General features: G+C 32.2%; 1 protein-coding gene across 1 annotated transcript; it reads right to left on the bottom strand.

Annotated features, from left to right (window-relative positions):
* Positions 1–1,531: 1,531 nt before the first annotated feature.
* On the bottom strand, positions 1,532–11,764 carry LOC127728210 (myeloid differentiation primary response protein MyD88-like). The gene is made up of 5 exons (XM_052235441.1): positions 10,962–11,764; positions 8,190–8,255; positions 6,568–6,748; positions 4,721–4,812; positions 1,532–3,678 (listed from the first exon to the last, which is right to left on the bottom strand). Exons 1-5 carry the CDS (start codon positions 11,314–11,316, stop codon positions 3,356–3,358), a joined length of 1,017 nt encoding a protein of 338 aa, XP_052091401.1. The 5' UTR covers positions 11,317–11,764; the 3' UTR covers positions 1,532–3,355.
* Between the last annotated feature and the right edge of the window lie 346 nt (positions 11,765–12,110).

The following is a 12,110-nucleotide window of genomic DNA, read 5'->3' as shown; positions in this document are numbered from 1 at the left end:
TTTGTTTGATCTTTTTTCTGCACTTTTTGAACATTATACTCTATTCTGTAAACCCCATCCAGACCAGTTCAAGAATTTGAGCACGTTCAAAAACATACATAATTTGTAAAGATCTACATGTAACATTTGTTTGTATAATCAAGGGGTATACCCTCAGTAAATAATAAAATTTAAGGACCCTGTAATAAATTACAACTGACATGATTGGACATCAAAATGCTAGGATAAAATTGTGATTTTTAATTAGTTTTGAAATAGGATCTTCGGTACCCTGTATTTACTTTTAACAACAATGCGTAAAAAGCAGCGTGTAAGCTATCCTACCGAGGAGTTTGGATGCGACATAGAAAAACTAAGGCGATGTGGTATGATTGCCGATGAGACAACTATCCACCAAAGTTTAAGTGACGTAGATGTAAGCAAATATAGGCAACTGCACGGCATTCAACAATGAGAAAAACCCCATACCGTGTAGTCGTTTATAAAAGGCCCCGACGTTAAACATATGAAACAATTCAATTGAGTAGAAAACTAACGGCCTGATTTATAACAAAACAATTTACGAAAAAAAAACATGAACCATCGGCAATCGCTGAACTACAAGCTACTGACTTTGGACATGCACATACACATTGTGGCGGGGTTAAACATATTCAAAGGCGCCAACCCTCCCCTCACCTAGGACAGTGGTGTAACAGTACAACATAAGAACAAACTAAATACGATACAAAGCAGAAATGCATCTATCAAAAACACAGACCGGACGTGACAGGGTATTGATACATCCCTCACAACTAAAAAAAAGTACACAACGTACAGATCTGAGAGTACCCGCAGTTACTGACAACTAGTTCAAAGCCAATAACAACTAATAAAATATTCATGTATCTAAGACTAAAATATCAATCAGTACACATCCAACATACAATGAATTTAGTGTAAAGACGTCATCTCCGTGTATTTCAAGTCACTGTAGGCATCCTCCTCCAATTGTATCTTGAAATGATAACAGAATAATTTGCATTCCGAAAGTCCATAGCACCTGCATAATAGATAGTTACAGTGTGAGAAATGTGATTTGATTTGAGGGATATTATCGTGCGTATACCTGTATACTGATCTATACGGGATCATGTGTACTTTTATTTACTGCAATTATTTCTAGGTACAGATATCGTTATAAACCCCAAACGTAGTTTATGTTTATAAAATTGCTAATTCGGATCGTAAAACTAGTTCTGAAGAGGGGGCATCTATACAGTTTTTTGGTGAATAAACATAAAGTCACATACTCAGGAAGGGACATTAAATGTAGCAAACGCGTCGGTGGAACCATTTTGCAATTTGAAGAATCCTGAGTGATAAACTCTCCGATGATTTATAACAGTTTAAGACCAGTTCAGAAGATTGGACCACACTTTTCAGTCAACTCCAACACCACTGACAACTTTTTGATGTTGAACAAATACAGGGGATATTGACCCTACCTCTTTTCTAGTAGTGTTCTTTAAATAAACGAACAGCAAATATAAGTGGCATACTTTTATTTAAGGATAATCGATTCCCGGATGGACGCTTTCAACAAGGATTCAAACATATATAGAATATCTATTGAAATAATGAAACAATTTTAATTAATTGATACGTTTATATTAATATTGAAGAAGCTCTTGATTTGAGAGACCACCATACTGTTTCATCAGATAATAATCCTTCATAGTAGTTTGTGCATATACACATATATCGTATATAGGTGATTGTGTGTTTTAAGTAGGATTATGAAAATTTAGAATAATCGTGATGTATATGTGTAATGGTATTAATATGAGTTTAGAATGTAATGGTATTCTTGGAATATACTTAGAATGTTATGGTATCTATAGAATTTACTTATGACTTGCTGTTACATGCATCTATGTTTCATTTATTATATGTTGTTTTAATATATTTATTGTCTGTATTTGGATCACGCCTCTATTGTGCTCTTTTCAATAAATATTGAAATATTGAATATTGAAATATATTACTATGCGTGTCATTGGTTTGAAATTCGTCTGATGTAATTTAAGAAACAAGTCTCTATAGACTGAAAACTTAGAAAAAAATATTTGTATACCGGTATAACATTGTATCTCTATGTGTTTGACATAATCATAGAAGACTAATGACTCAAATGTTGCGTCGAGAAATAATAGAAATGAATATCAATAAAAAACTATTATCCTTTTTTCTAGATCGACGCACTGAATGTTTAAACTAGCTTATGATTTTACAGTCCACAGGGGACGTTTCATTCCTGACTCACAAATTAGGTTGTCTCTTGAGTCGACCGATATTCGCTCATACTTCTTATTGTGTCCTCACTTTTGTGATTTAGGAAGCAGCAATTAAGTTCAAATCAGAAAAAAAAACATCGTCAATTTATGTTTTCCCTTTCTCGCTGGAAAGTCAATTTTAACCCCGTGATTCAGAATTTTCTTCATATCAATAATATGGCGAAGTTAATGAGTATTTCCTGTAATAGCATATTAACGATGGTTACTGTTTGTGCGTGTTTTGATGTTGAGTCTATGTATGGAAACTATAAATGCCTGAATTTTATACTTCGTTCAACATTTTTTGTTAGTTTGCTATCTCATTCACAGAAGGACAGACAAAAAAAAGAAAAAACAAAGGCGAAAAATAAAATCCCCAATTGATATAGCTGTATGGCATGTTCAGATATTTAAATTTGAAAACATCCACCAATCTCTAAACTTCAAGTATGTATTAGTGCATTTAAAAAACAATTTTCATTAATTTCAAAAATGCAAGTAACAAGAGTGTTGATCTGATTTCTGTGCGCACAAAACGTGTTTCTTGAACAAGATTCTTCAAACGTTTATCTAAAATTGGCTTGTAATATACAATATCCTAAATAATTCAGTATGGTGACGGTCTGTGTATTTCCTCTAAATGTTGATGAAGATGATATGTAATCATTAAATAACACAGCTGAACACTTGTATAGTTTAAAGTTTTTAATTGCTACGCCATAACACACACATAAAACAGTAGTCATAATTAATAACCAATATTTACAAATAACAATGAAACATTACATATTTATATCGTACAAAAGTAGTCAAATCTGAACAACAAAATATTCACTAATACAAAGTATATCCACATTAATATTCGTCCATTCCACTCAGAGGGTCGTTTTTCCTTAAGGGTTTTGCACGTGTTATAACAAGCCCATTTGGATGTTTTGAGATCCATATTTGGATTTCTTTAATAATCGGACAGTGATAAATGGACGGATACACGTCTCTATCAGATTTTTATAACAACCATCTATTTAACACTTTATTCATCATGTTTTCTTTTTCTTGTCTCCTTTTTTCCCTTTTTTGTCTTCTTCTTCTTCGGGTGGAAATTCTTGACATGCAACACCAATTCCATACAACAGATGTTGCACATGTTTACTGTCATATTTCATATTCTTTAAGTCATCAATTGTACACTGCCAATCCTGTATACTTGGGACGAGAGGACACTTGATAGTGGCGGCAACTCGGGGCCAAACCCATTCACGTTGCATGGGGTTTGTAAAATTAACTGTACCAACAAAGTTTAATATAAGTGGAATTTTTACATTGTCTAATAATATTGGTATAATACGTTTTGTTTTGGCACCTAAAATTGAAAAAAAACAATAATTACTATTTTTTTATGCCAACATAAAGGAAGTTGAATCACTGTGAACTTTTAGCTCGGAAAATACTACAGTTGACAATACATTTGTACACAAAAGAAATGATGATTTGTATTTTATATTTCAATGGATTTTTTTTTTGTCTTTTTGTTGTTGTTGGTTGCTGTCTCATTGACGTTAACATTATTCTCCTTCAATTCATTGATACACTTTCTTAACATATATTTGTTTGTTGAATTACCCTCCCCTTTTTCAACTTTGTATTTATTATCGTCACTTATAATTGTTTGTTAATATCTAGATGTCTTTGGGTATTTTGGTGTTGTTGGGGTACTGTCTCATTAACGTATAACCCAAATCTCCTGTTATTCGTATCTGCTTTTAATAAATTGTCAATAAAACTAAAAGTTATAAAAGTAAGAAGCCTCTGTATGAGGTATGTCCCATACAAATACAGGAACAAATCGACTGCAAGTGGAACACGATTGGTCCTACATGAATGCAAAAAAAAAAAAAAACGTGATTTGAAAGTTGTGAGCGTTGTTCTTTCCATTCCAGGAAAACGGTCTTGTTTAAGTTCATACTATTTTCATATAATTTTAATGAATTTAACTTAATTTGAACTGATTACGAATTTATATAAAGAGGAACCAACAATTCCATTAGACTAAAATGAATTTCAGAAGTTAAAAAAACACAAAAAAAACATTAGTTTATCAAAGAAAAACTCTAGCTTACAAATCAAAAAATATTTTTTTATTGAAACTGCTTCAGATAGTATACAAAATAGGATGTAAAAGAAATACAAGAGAAACAGTTTAGGTAAACGATACAAAATTAGAATTTCTTTGACAAAAACATCAAGTATTATCACAGGCATGCCAAGCTTTTAATTATAAATGTAGAGTAAAAAAAACTAATCAAAATTTTCAGGCTTACAATGTTCACGGTATGCCAGACGCGCGTTTCGTCTACAAAAAACTCGTTGGTGACGCTCGAATAAAAAAAGTAAACAAGTTCTACCTGGTGATAATGACTGTGCTAATTTCAATGCGAAATCACAATCTTCACTGTCTTCGAATCCTCTAGACAGTACGACTATAACTCTCCGACATCTGAAATGATAAACAATTGAGAAACAAACATATATAACATGCATCTCGTTTTATTCATACAATTAGGAACAAAACTATATATTATAATATGTACTCTAAGTATGTAAAAAAGAAGATGATAAAATTATTAAATAACTTTAAAATGTTCTTCGATCATAGTTGACTTTTAATGATTACAATTTTTTTTTTATCTATTTAGGTTCTTTTTTGTTGTTATACTCTTAGAATATTTCATGTTTGTTCGTTATGGGCACAAGCGCTTGGGGTAATAGACAGTCCCTTTTCTATATATCTATGTTTATGTATTATGCCCCTCTATTCTTAGTTAAACAAAAAATAGAGGGGCATCATATATAAACTCCGTGTTATATCGTATGGATAAGAGCAAGAACACATTCAAATAATTGAAAATAAGTTAATATATTAAAGAAAATTTACAAAAAAAAAATAAAATATGAAATAAAAAAATATACCAGTAACATATATAGAAGAAAAGGGGCCAAAGCCTCTGGTTATGGGCAGTTTTTGTACTATCTATTGATTGATGGCTGTTTAACGTCCTGCAACAAATAGTATGTGAATATATATTATACATGACGATAACATATTAATAATTTATGCATCTAATATTTCCCACAGGATATTAAGCAACCATCAAAATTAACAAACGAATGTGGGAAAAAAGTCACATGAAAAAAGTCACGAAAAAAAGTCACAGGAAAAAAGTCACAGGAAAAAAAGGTCACAGGAAATAAAGTCATAATAATAAAAAAAAGTAAATACAGCATATTAATTTTTTTGATATAAATACTGTTTTATAGATTTTTTCTTAACATGTAGGCAGAAACCTATACATGTTTATGTTTTATTTGTCTCTATGTATGGAAAAGATCACAGGATAATTATTTGACCTGAATTTGTTTGTAGTAAAACTGAATAGAGTTTTCGAATATTTAAACATCTGTGATGTAAGAATACAGGGGTATGGTATTATGATGTTTGTGTTTATTACAATCTAATAAATTTTCCAAGATTCATACAAAATGTCCATGAAAATGTCAAGTTTTAAAAACAATCCAACAGACGGTTAATAACTAATTAACTGGCTTCAATTTACTATTTTCCTGTCAATTGTCTCAATCTTGACAGATTAACAATTAAAACCTTAAAATATTTTTTTTATAATATGTCATTAATTTACCATTGAAAGTTCTGTATAACTTAAGAAGAAAGAGAAAACAATGAAATATTATTAAGCATTTGTACAAACATGGAGATTATTTCCTATCAGATTTGTGACTTATTTCCTTCATATATCAAACGTGTGACTTTTTTCCTACCAAATTTGTGACTTTTTTCCTGTGACCTTTTTTCCAGTGACTTTTTTCCGTTTACCAAACAAACTGCTGAAACCGAAAAGAAGACAACACACTGATCCAAATTTTTACCACAAGGTAACAGTTCGTAGGAAAAGATGTCACCCGAAGTTATTATTCCTACTGCAAGCCGACCAGACATTACTAATAAATGCAAAATATTTCAAGGCGGGGAGACAGGAACACAACAGGTTGACAGTCTTTGGTTTGCGCATGGAGATGTTAGGAAGACAGATAAAAATACCATATTAAGGGAGCAAGAACGAGAACACTGAGAAACCACTTTCATGAAGTAAGAGTATTAATCAGTTCTCCGTTTGGGTTGGGCTTGTTTCTATTCTTAAATCAATTATCCAAATACTTTTTCAACTAATGTTACCTGTTAGCAATCATTTCTGCTGTTACTACATATTTTTCATCGCCTGCGAGATCGTCCCTTCCAGGAACATATAACCTTATATTATGATCTTCTCCTTCTAGAATTTTCACCATATCTAACATGAACTGGATATCTCGTTCTGTGTTGCCATAAACAACAAAAGCATCATATCTGTCACTTTCTTCAAAATAGAAAAAAATATTTTTGTTTTATTAGTATTTAAAAAATGTTATAGTATATTTTTTTTATGACAGGTTCTAACAAGAAGAATATTTAGACATTCTCTAACCAGAAGGAACATTTTATTAACGTAAGGCTCTAAAGAGTATGTGGTCGCTCACCAAGGTCTATGTGCAACAATTGGCACTCTCCATCATTGTAGATTAGAATATAGCTAATGACTAAAATGTCTTTATTGTTGATCTTGTATTGCTGATAATTTTTTCTGGTTAAAAAATCGTCATTTAAGCTCCTATATGAAGACAACTGACAATTTCATCTATGGTGACCTATTTGCAGATCTTGTCTTGTTGATCGTTTTTGCTATTTAAAAGTTTCTCACTATCTATTAAAATTTTCAAGATAAAATGCAAAAACGCAAAACAAATAGTAAAAGTTGTAATTTATGAGCAATTATTCTTTCAAGGAGTGACGATTTCGACATTGTTGGCTTATTTGTAGATCTTGTCTTCCCGATCCGGCTTTTTAGCTAGTAAAAAATTCCATCTATCTCTGATATTTTCAAGATAATAGGCAAAGACACTTAAAATTGGTATAAATCGTCAGATGAGGACAATAACTCAAATAAGGAGTCGACTGACAATTTCGGCCATGTATACGTTTATTTAAAGATATTGTCTTGCTTTTTGTTGTGTTTCTCTCTCTGTTATAATGTTGAAGATAATAGGTAAAAACGAAAAAAAAAAGTAAAAATCGCTATTAAAGGGCAATATTTTCAATAATGAGTCGACTGACGATTTCGGTTGTGCATGTTGACTTGTTTGTAGAACTGGTCTTGCTGATCAATGTTGCTGTTCGAAGTTTTTGTCTATCTATTATACTTTTGAAAATATGAGGCAAAAAACGCAAAAAAATTGGTAAAAGTCGTCATTTTATCAATATCTCTCATGAGAAGTCAGCTTACAGTTTAGATATGAATAGACAGTATGTCAATCTCAACATTTTGAACATTTATGCAAAAGTCAGATTGTCTCTATCTATAGTGGTTTTCAAGATAATAGACAAAACTGTCATTTTCCTCCTATGTTCTATTTTTAGTCATGTCGGCCATGTTTGTTGGCAGCCTGGGTCATTGGACACTTTATATAGTATAATAAACTAGATACCTCCAATAAAAATTGTGGCCAATTGCGGTTATTTGGCCATGTAGTTTTAGAGGAGAACATTTCTGTAAAAGTTAACGGACGACGGACGCCAAGTAATGAGAACACAATTACCTTTCGGCCCAGGTGAATTAAAAAAACACAAAAAGCAGTTATTTTAGTAAGTATTAAAAACTCATTTTTCATCGTCTATTTCTCTCCCGGTATATTCTTTATTATTTGATACATTGTTCGGTAAATTTATCCTGGTTATATTATTAAAATGATAAGGTGTCTTACCTGGTACCTTTGGTTTTGGTGGCGGTGGAGCTCGAGCTGGTTGTTTGGAATGTTCTACATCTCTTCCTGAAATAATGACAAAGTTGTCAAATCGGATTATAAGAAAATGATATTTCAGAAACACGCATTCTTAAACCTGTCTGTCGTGTTATTTCTATAAAAAAAATGTATAGAATGTAGGATATATATTGACTCAAATGTTCCAAAATATAAAAAAAAAGATTGTAGTGATAATTACTTTTTACAATAAAAATGGGTCTCTGAAAAATCATTATTTTTAATATTTGTACAATGGCGACCAAAACTTTCATAACGGTTTTGCACTATGAATACTGTCAAACAACATTATAAACCCTTACCATGCGGGAGCGTAATGTTATGACCTCTACACATTATTTAAAGTTGCTCAAACGGCTTTCCATATCTTTAGAGTTATATAATCTTTATTTAGTCACTATTCAGGCATGTCACTTTAACCTAAGTTATTTTCTACAGATATAAACCAGTGGCGGATCCAGGGGGGGGGGGGGGGGGGGCTCAGATTCGAAATTTGAAATTATAGAAAAATAAACGCAGTACAGAAGTCTTGAAATTCACAAAACAACATAAACTTCCAAAAAATATAGCTACTAAACATGCTACGCTTGGGATACGACTACTTCCCTGTAAAGCCAAAACACCAAATAAAATCGGAAAAGTCTGGATTTTGGGTTGATTGGCCTTTTGTACATATATAGACTGCCATACCCAGAACAATTTTCCCAAGAGCTCATCATTGCGTACTAGTAGTTCATGTTTTCACTCAGGTTTACTGTCTAGGCAAGTTACAAGAAGTACATCTATCAGCGTCCCGATGTCTTGCAGGTCAAGGAATAGAGCAAATAACCGTTTGACGTTTTTTTGCACAGGAGGGCCAACTTAGGAAAAGAATTATATGAATTTTATACTACCATGATAATAATTTCCACATAATATGTCTAGTCTAAAGTAACAGCTAGATTGAGAAAGATGGACAGATAACCAAGAGTCTCTCAGTTCACATTTGAATTTATTCAAATTAAAACTTTATTTAGAATGAAGCGAATAGTTTTTTCTTTAATATTTTTTTTATATTTAATTCGAGCTTCTAATAAAGAAAAGGGGGCAATTTGTATATGTGTCATAGTAGAGCTGAATCAACTGTTGAACATATATGAATTTAAAAGAATACCACCCAGGTCAAGACTAAATTCAATAGCTTGAATAAGAATATAAATTATCGTTTTAAACACGTACAAACTGTATCTCTTTACACAGTTTATTTTGTGTCTTGTGCGTTTCTTTCTAGATCGACCATATATACAGTGGCGTATGAGCAGCCTGAAAAGTAAGGACAAAGTTCTGAAAGTGATAAGCCCAAAATAAAAGATATCTTTTATAGTCTAGAAGTTAGTCAGCGTCCTCACATTTTCATTTTTTATATTCAACATTTTTCCCCCAAACAAGTACGGGGGAACAGTTCTGCCCCCTTTTGTAAGTGGGTGACATAGGGGAAATTCACATCCCCACATACACTTTCAAATGTTAGGGGGCAAAACTTGTTTGAAAGTGTGACGATTTTCCCCTTGCCAACTTCACCCCAACCGGCTCTTAGCCAGTGTCAAATTTATACCGTGTATAGACTTTACATTTCAAATTAACTTCAATATAAGTGAACGTTTAACATTCGTTTATGTGCTACCAATCTTCTTGTTTATTTCTAATTTAATCTATTAACTTAAGTTTGCTTAGTGTAAAATTTAAATGGCACTTGTACTTCCTTGATGGTATACATGTAACAAGAGAAATATAGCACACAATCAAATATATACGACTTCCTGAAAACCTGTCATCTGGAACTTCCTGAATAAAAATACACATTAGACTGGATAAGATTTTTTATATTTTAGTTTTAATATTAACACTATTAACAAGAAATAATGAAAATTCAATTTTATTAATTCTCCATAAGAAATTGAGACAGACAAACTCAGTCAACATTATTTGACCTATACACTAGTGTATCGGAAATAGAGAGGAAACCCTATCGATTTTGTGTAAAACGTAAAGTGGTTACGGTAATGGTGTAAATAAAATTGCATGCGGTAAGACCGAGGATAGGCGAGGGACAAATATAATTTAAAATACGCATGATAATAATATTATAAATAAATACCTCTGTTTTATACACCATTTCTCTCAACTCGGGGTGATGAATATTGTACAGATATAGCCTATTTTTGAAGACCACATGTTTTCTTTTAAACTGTGTTGTTGGATTGCTATCTCTTTGAAGAATATGATCTCATTCATATATATATATATAATTGTCATCGGTCAAAAATGTTTCAACTGAAGTTACTATTTAGATATTAATCTTAATTGCTTCAGATAGATGACATTTCATGTGTACAGAAAACCATTATCAACCTTGTAACTTGGATGGAGAGTTGTCTCATTGGCACTCATACCACATCTTCCTATATCTATCATCAAAGAAGAAAGAGGGTTAGAAGGACCTTTTTTCGGGACGTCAGGATTAGCCCTTTATTTTTGTGGAAATTCGGGATTAGGCTTTGTTTTCGCGAGAATTCGGGATTTACACCTATAGGGAGTCGGGAATTAATGATTAAAATTTTCGGGACCTGGGAAATAATGTTCTATTTTTCGGGAATTTGGGATGACACTCCTACCGCTTATTTGTATGGGTTGTGTGTGTGTGTGTGTTGTAATTCAATATAAAATAATACGTACTTATACTTTTTTCGCTATCCAACACAACATCCGGTCTCTGTATCTCTACAAGATACTTTATCAAAGTGTCAACTGTTGGGGACATCTTTAGTCTGGTGCTCCAGTCGTTAATAAGAACGGTAGTTGGACTCTCGTGTTTTTCAAACTTTCTCATTTCCTTTGTCATGTATCCGATTCTTTCTGCAAGTCCATACCAGTCATTACTGTAGTCTCCTAAAACATATCCTTCTACATCAAGACGGTTAGACAATAGCTTTGTCGATGTCGCTCTCAATATTTTGAGCTGAACGTCTTTACAATACTCTATCAAGTCCTGAATAATTCTATCATCATCTGATATTGGTTCATCAGCCATTTTGATGAAATATTGAAATAAAAAGGTTCAAAGTAACCAACTTCCAGATGAAAATCGGAACTGTTGAGAAAAAGTCTTCCGGTTCAGTTAAATATGGTTACCTCAGTGGAAATCCAAGCTATATCCGATATATTTTTATCAATACAAGTTTAAAGTTTTCATTACGTTATAAGTCTATATTTAGTTTAGGTTAGCCAGGTATACGCAGAAAAATCAGTTTAAACATGTTTGAAATAAATTGGTCGAACGATTTCACTGAATATTTCTGCTCGCAACCTCTACGTTAATTTAGATGATTTTGATTTGTAGCTGTAATGATGAAAATTAGAAAAAATAAATCTGAAATGCGTGTCATGAAAGTCCAAAATAAAAGATGGAAGAAATTGACGGAAGTATTTCAAAAACGTGGGCGCTGATAAAATGATGAAACGGAAATCAAATCCAAATATGGATAAAAGTCTCTTTAGGAGTATAGGTCGCCGAAAGACGTACTTCATTCGCGTAAACAAATATATCCTGTATTGTTTTCTTGTTTACATAAACATTACAATCTAGTTACAAACATCCTGAATAAAATTACATCAGTTGTTAAACTATTTTACTTTTCTACATTTCCTAAAACGTTTTCCTTGTTCTGGTCAATAGAAGCGGAAAATGTACAACGTGTTAAATCCATAACTCCGGTCAACGAACTCCTACGGTCCTGATCGTGTCAATATTAAGTGCAACTAATAATGATTTTCGGAAAATAGCCAAATAAGCATTGCTTGCTGATGCTGAATTTAGTCAAAATA

The sequence above is a fragment of the Mytilus californianus genome, unplaced genomic scaffold (assembly GCF_021869535.1).
Source record: "Mytilus californianus isolate M0D057914Y unplaced genomic scaffold, xbMytCali1.0.p SCAF_2, whole genome shotgun sequence".
Lineage (NCBI taxonomy): Eukaryota > Metazoa > Mollusca > Bivalvia > Mytilida > Mytilidae > Mytilus > Mytilus californianus.
Note: the sequence above shows the minus strand (reverse complement) of the source record. Positions and strands in the feature narration are given on the sequence as shown.

What these genes read in the sequence shown, in the direction of transcription:
- LOC127728210 (XM_052235441.1), bottom strand. Translation starts at nt 11,316, where the DNA reads ATGGCTGATGAACCAATATCAGATGATGATAGAATTATTCAGGACTTG. An exon ending in ACCAAAACCAAAGGTACCAG is followed by an intron (nt 6,749 to 8,189) that starts GTAAGACACCTT and finishes TCTATTTTGAAG; the next exon opens with AAAGTGACAGATATGATGCT. An exon ending in AGCACAGTCATTATCACCAG is followed by an intron (nt 3,679 to 4,720) that starts GTAGAACTTGTT and finishes TTTCAATTTTAG; the next exon opens with GTGCCAAAACAAAACGTATT.